The 5,912-nt window shown below is 41.5% G+C and overlaps 1 protein-coding gene across 1 annotated transcript; it reads right to left on the bottom strand.

Annotated features, from left to right (window-relative positions):
• Positions 1-1,349: 1,349 nt before the first annotated feature.
• On the bottom strand, positions 1,350-5,486 carry islr2 (immunoglobulin superfamily containing leucine-rich repeat 2). Its single transcript, XM_007228247.4, has 2 exons — positions 5,199-5,486; positions 1,350-4,530 (listed from the first exon to the last, which is right to left on the bottom strand). Exon 2 carries the CDS (start codon positions 4,519-4,521, stop codon positions 2,380-2,382), a length of 2,142 nt encoding a protein of 713 aa, XP_007228309.3. The 5' UTR covers positions 4,522-4,530; positions 5,199-5,486; the 3' UTR covers positions 1,350-2,379.
• Between the last annotated feature and the right edge of the window lie 426 nt (positions 5,487-5,912).

The raw sequence follows: 5,912 nt of genomic DNA, 5'->3' as shown, positions 1-5,912 counted from the left end.
CATTCAAAGCACATGGAGTACCCTATAACTGTTTGTATGTGATGGCTAGATTGACTATTTATGATTGTACAGGATGTGTGTTTGTGTGTTTTCTCTCTGAAAAAAAATTATTCATGTCTATGAGTTTTCAAACTTACATTTGTAAGTATGATTCACACTCATGATGAAAAGATTGAACTACTGCTTGTGTTCATTCAGAGTTGTTCTGTATAAGTGGACCATCTTTATTATCTTTATATCTTTTGTCTCCGCTGTTGTTTTGCCACAATGCACAGATCAATGTAGGTTTCCATTGGAGACTGCAAAATCTACTTCTCAAAATAACACGGTAGAAACATCTTTGGAGGGGTAATATGTAGTTATGATTTTGATTATTTGGTTTCAAAAGTGCCTTGGGTGACTTTTGAATATGATGAATGAATACATTTATTTGTGATTGAACGAAATAAATGTTGAAAAAAAAAATAGTGGAATTTGCCGTCTTTTATGCCTCGCTTCTGAACAAAGGACACTATGTGTCTGCAGGATACAAAAACGTAATCAGTGCGCACATCGTGTAAGATCGCTTATCAAAAATATATATCATAAAAACACGATTTTTTCACTTTTGGAACATTTCATATTTAAACTAGTCATTCTTTTTTATTTTCGTTGTTTAGTGTTACTGTTTTAGATTTTTATTTTTATTTTAACAATTTTCGGAACTGTCTCTTCACTCTAACTCGTATAATTGTAATGATTCTGAAATAAGTGAAACACTGTGTCGTGTATCGGAACCACAGCTGGGTGCGCAGCCGGTGCCACCCGATCACCTTCTTTCTTTTCTTTGTCCTTTATTAGTCCTTCGTCCTTTACAATTTTTCTTTTCGGGGGGAGGGACGGGGGGGTGTATTTTATGTGTTTTTTGCCAATCAAATTCACATACACAGCCCTCAGTAAATATTTAAAGAAGCGTCTGAGAGCGGAGAGACGCAGAGCGCTTTTCTTCTTCAGAGCGCTTTTCTGCGCACAAGTGTCCGACAGAGCGCACTTAGGCACATTTCAGCGCGCGTTACAGTTTATTTTAACAGCTCTTATTTTAGTTAAAATGTACGTTAAATGTAATAAAAAAATCGAATAGATATTTTAGCCTACCTTTTTGTTCGGGGTTGCTCGTAAATGTATCCGCATGTATAACTGGCTTATTGTTTGATGTTCATAATGCAGATAAATTATATTTCTACCTACTAAACCTTCTATATTTTTCTATACCTTCTATATAAACTTTTTTAATATTTAATCGGATGCACAATAATCTGTTATAATAAAAAACTGAAGAAAAAAGAAGCGATAAATAAACCAAATGTATGTCCGTTTTTCACAATTTTATTTAGTTTCACGTACATAAAATCATATCAAAATCTTTGTAGGGTAGGAAGATTTTTTTGTTTGTTCGTTTGTTTTTCTTTACAACATCGTTAAACAGTTCGACACGAAATCACCCCAAAAAAATGTACAGGACACTCGCTGAGAAGCGGCGAGCGATATAAAAAGAGCACATCTTTTTCAGTGTTTACTGGCTTTTACAGCACAAACCGACACTTAGAATATCTACCGTCCTACAGCCTAGAATAATAAGAAAACACACTGGAAAATACGGACGTGTGACATGCCACGAACAAGGTTATCTTAAAGCAGAGAAAAGGACACGTTCATTTCATCCATCCAGAGAGGCGAGATTATCTGAAGCACCAGATCGCAGAAGGGATCACAATTATGATAGTAATGAGGCAAGTAATGGATGGAGTCACTCATTTGTTTTGTTGTTGTTTTTTGTCCTTTTCTTTTTCTTACTCTCTTTTTTACAGACACGCTCATGCCTTGTTGTGCAGTGGAAGGAGGTGAAATCCTTTCCAGCACCCTCTGAATGTGGGTTCAGATGTGGGCTATAGATGACCACTTTATGACCACTTTACTATACCCTGGGTTACAGGGCGTTTCGGTTAATGACTGGCCGCTATGGGCTACTGTGAATTTATACATGGATATGCGTAAACGCCAATATTTTTTTCTATGTTTAAATGTTTGTTTAAGGAGGTGGACTTTACTTTAGGTTCAGTGTATAACTGAACTGGTCTGAGGTTTGTTGAAGTACAGTCCCTTTGTTCGCAGTACAGTCCAAAGCCCCGTCTGAGATTCGAACTCATAGATATCTATACGCTTTAGATATCTATGTGCTGTTAAGCTAAACTTCTGAGGTAAAACTGAGTAGCGCGCCTTTTCTCAGGGCACAAGAATAACGTGAGATGACATAGTCGGCATTCGCCTGGTTTGGAATGTGTTCGAAAGTAACTATTTTACACACCGTCCGTTCCCTTTAGCAACACATGTGGGCTACTTTCAGCGTGGCTCTTTGTAGTTGCCGTTTATCTCCTCAGATATATTCACCGCCTCCGCGCCTAAAGGTAACCGGTCGCTGTACTCGGAGCCCACTTCAAATTCCTCCTGAGTTTTGGACTGCGACTCGGGAATGGACTCGGCCACCACGCTGCCCTCCACCTCCTCTCCCTCACCCTCTCCTTCCTCTCCATCAGCTTCTCCCTCTCCCTCGCCCAGCTCACTCGGGTTGAAGTTCTTCTCCGACTCCACAAAGGAGGCTCTGGGGTCGAAGTCCGTGGCGATGTGCTTCTCCATCTGGTCTGGATTCTGTGCCTTCATGATCAGCTTGTAGGTCTTGCCCTGGTACTTGTACAGTAGGTGACAGCAGGTGGCTCCCAGCAGGGGCACCGTGGCCAAAGCCAGCAAGAAAATGCTGACCACCACTATGATAAGCAAAGATGGGATTTTCTTTCTTGTGGTAAATACCACCTGCACCTGGCAGTCCTGACCCCCATAGGTGAGGCACAGGGTGTAATTTGTGCCTGGCTTTAAGCCCTGGAAGCGATAAGTATTGACACCATCCTCTATCTTGGACCACTGCACCACTGAATGTCCATTGCCCGTGCTAACACACACATACAGCATGTCCATAGGGGACTTCTTGGGCGACGTCTGGTACATACTGATCGTCTCTTTGTTAACAGTGTCTGGGTCTTGCGCTTGGCTAAGGTGAAGGTTCGACTTGGCATTGGCCATCTGAAGAGGGTTGAGCTGGACTTTAGCCTCCGTTTCAGACACCTCCAGTGCAATCACGCCAAAGTCAAAAGTGTACTGTTTCAGATCATCCAAGCTCAGGTTGAAAGCGTGATTAGATATATACTGTGTGCCATCACTTACTCCACACCTGCTGGCAAATATTACAGAATCAGAGCCTTCCTCCACTTGTTCAGTGTTAATAGTGATGGATGATGTTCCAGTTGGAAGAGGTTTGGTCTTCTCATGTTTGGGCCACATATTGATCACACTGTTTTTGGAGCTCTTAGGGCCAGGCTTGTTTCCAGATGGACTGATGCCTGCTTTTGTGTCCAGGATAGAATTGACGGCATGCTTTTTGGTGCCAGCCATAGTGAGGTTCACCGTGCTTTGGGCTTTGCCCATGTCATTGGTCGCAGAGCAGCTGTAGTTGCCATCTTCTTTTTTGCTCATGCGAGGGATAATCAGGGTGCCATTTTGAAAGATGAGGAACCTGGTGTTAGTGGGCGCTCCATTGATAGGCACCTCACTTTTTTCAACAATGGATGGCAAGGTGAATGTCAGTAGTTGGTTTCCTGCCAAAATTTCCCATTCAACAGTAGGTTGGGGGTTCCCCTTAGATTCACAGTTCAAGATGACCATATAGCCCTCATATATTTCTGTGCTTTCAATGTTGGGCTGATAGGTTATGGTAACAGTTGGGGCTTGACAGTCCAGTTTGGGTATTTTGGTAACCTCTATACCTTTCAGGTCGCTGGGAGCATCACACAAGATGTTGTTCTGATCTGGGATGGAGATTTTCAAATGAGATCCAGTAATCCAGTCCCTCATCCATTCCAGTTGACATGAACAGCTGAAAGGATTACTGAAAATCTGAAGGTGCACCATGGCAATCAGAGGATTAAATGTTCCTTCCATGATGGTTGTAAACTTGTTGTTGTTGATGCGCACTGAACGCAGCTCTTTCAGGTTAGTAAAAGCGTCTTTGGGCAGGCTGACCATCTCATTGTGGTTCATCTTCAGCAGCTGAAGAGTGGAAAGGTTGGCAAGGTCCTCCCATGGAAAATTCACAATTTTATTATGGCTTAGGTCCAGATTCTTTAGCTGGGACATTGGAGCCAGCGTATTTCTCTCAATGGTGACAATTTCATTGTGAGAAAGCCAAAGAGATGTGACCTGGGTCACGCTTACGAAATTTTTGGATTTCAGCACCTGGATCTTGTTTGCTGAAAGGCTGAGAGTCGTCACGTTGGATGGCAAGCCCAAAGGTACCAGCAGAAGGTCTTTGTAAGCGCAGTCCACAAAGTGATGGGGGTTCTTATCTGAACAGGTACATTGCTCAGGGCAGCTCTGCACACTGGCAATCACAGCAGTCCCCAGGGCAAGGAGGACCAGGTACCTGCTTGCCATTTTCAGCACCTGTATGGAAAACATTTACAAGGATGCGGATGAGTATAAGAGGGTGTACAATGTTTATGCCTCAAAGTTTAAAAGTACAAATTTAGTCTACTGTGCAGCATATTTGTAAAAAAAAAAAAAAAGACAAATTGGCAGTGGAACATTATTTGCACATTATTTACTTAAAAAAAAAAACACTTTCCTCTGGACGCTTCACTCAGTACCATCCAGGAATACTGAACAAATCAAAGCAACTATCTTTCTCTCTCTAATATCAACAAGTTTTATGTATATGAACATGGACAAGGCAAAAGAATAAGGCGTGGAGTCTGTGCGTAAATCCCGCTGGCAGCGTAAACACCGGAGCGCGCGCAACCGCATTCAGGATCATCCCTATCCTTGGTGCTGAAAACGCACGAGAACCGAAAAGTGACTATTTGCTTGCTAACAAAAGTAAACTCTGATCTGAAAGTATACAAATAAACCGTATACAACCCGTTTAGATAAAATACAGAGCTTTTAAGCTGAGCAGCGCGTAAACAAAGCTGTATCTGAAGAAAACTTCCGAACGTAACTTTTGTTTTAGCTTTTAGTCTAATGATTTTTAATGTGTTTTTACCACCAGCTATTCTAAACCTGCAAACACGCTTTAAACACTTAGGTGGTTATACTCTGTAACATTGCCTTACCTGTGCGTGGGAATCTCCACTCCTCGAACAGAAATAATTCAGATCGACACCTGAGCGAATATAAGGTGAATATCTAGTGGTGGTTAGTAGAACAATCCCAAATCATGTTGTACACTCCTGTATTATTTTGGAAGACGAAGAGATATTTGCTGATGGACAGCAGATGAGACATTTTAGTGTCAGTGGAACGCTGAGCAGTCCGGAGGCTGTTCTCTCACTGTGCTCGAGTTGGAGCAGAAACCATTGCGCGTTCCCGCCTCCATAGTGGAATGGGAGGGATCGTGAACGCGCAGCCTCTCCCTTCTACTTCCAATTAAAGCTACAGGGACCGCAGTCGCCCCATGGAAAATTTATGACTTATGAATTTATGATTTGTTTATTTGTCCTCCTCCATCACATGACTGCTGCCCCTCACTCGTCTATTGTGTTTGTTTTGAGTGAGAATAAAATAATAAAAAGGCAACAGTTGCAGCAGCTTTCTCCTTTTTCTCCTCCAGCAATAAAGTCTAAATAAAGCAAAACATTAAGTAATAAACGCAGACCCAAAAAATCAAACATTAGATTTTCCACTCATGCTTTTAAAAATGCTATTAAAAACATCATTATTATAATTTATTACCATTAAAGTGCAAGCAAAATGTGGTTCTCTTTATAAGCATGTTCTTATTGTTACAGTTTTTATAAAAATGATTCACTTTTGTTCACAATGCAACC

Source organism: Astyanax mexicanus, chromosome 2 (assembly GCF_023375975.1).
Source record: "Astyanax mexicanus isolate ESR-SI-001 chromosome 2, AstMex3_surface, whole genome shotgun sequence".
In the NCBI taxonomy this organism is placed as follows: domain Eukaryota; kingdom Metazoa; phylum Chordata; class Actinopteri; order Characiformes; family Acestrorhamphidae; genus Astyanax; species Astyanax mexicanus.
This window is presented reverse-complemented; position numbering and strand designations above follow the sequence as displayed.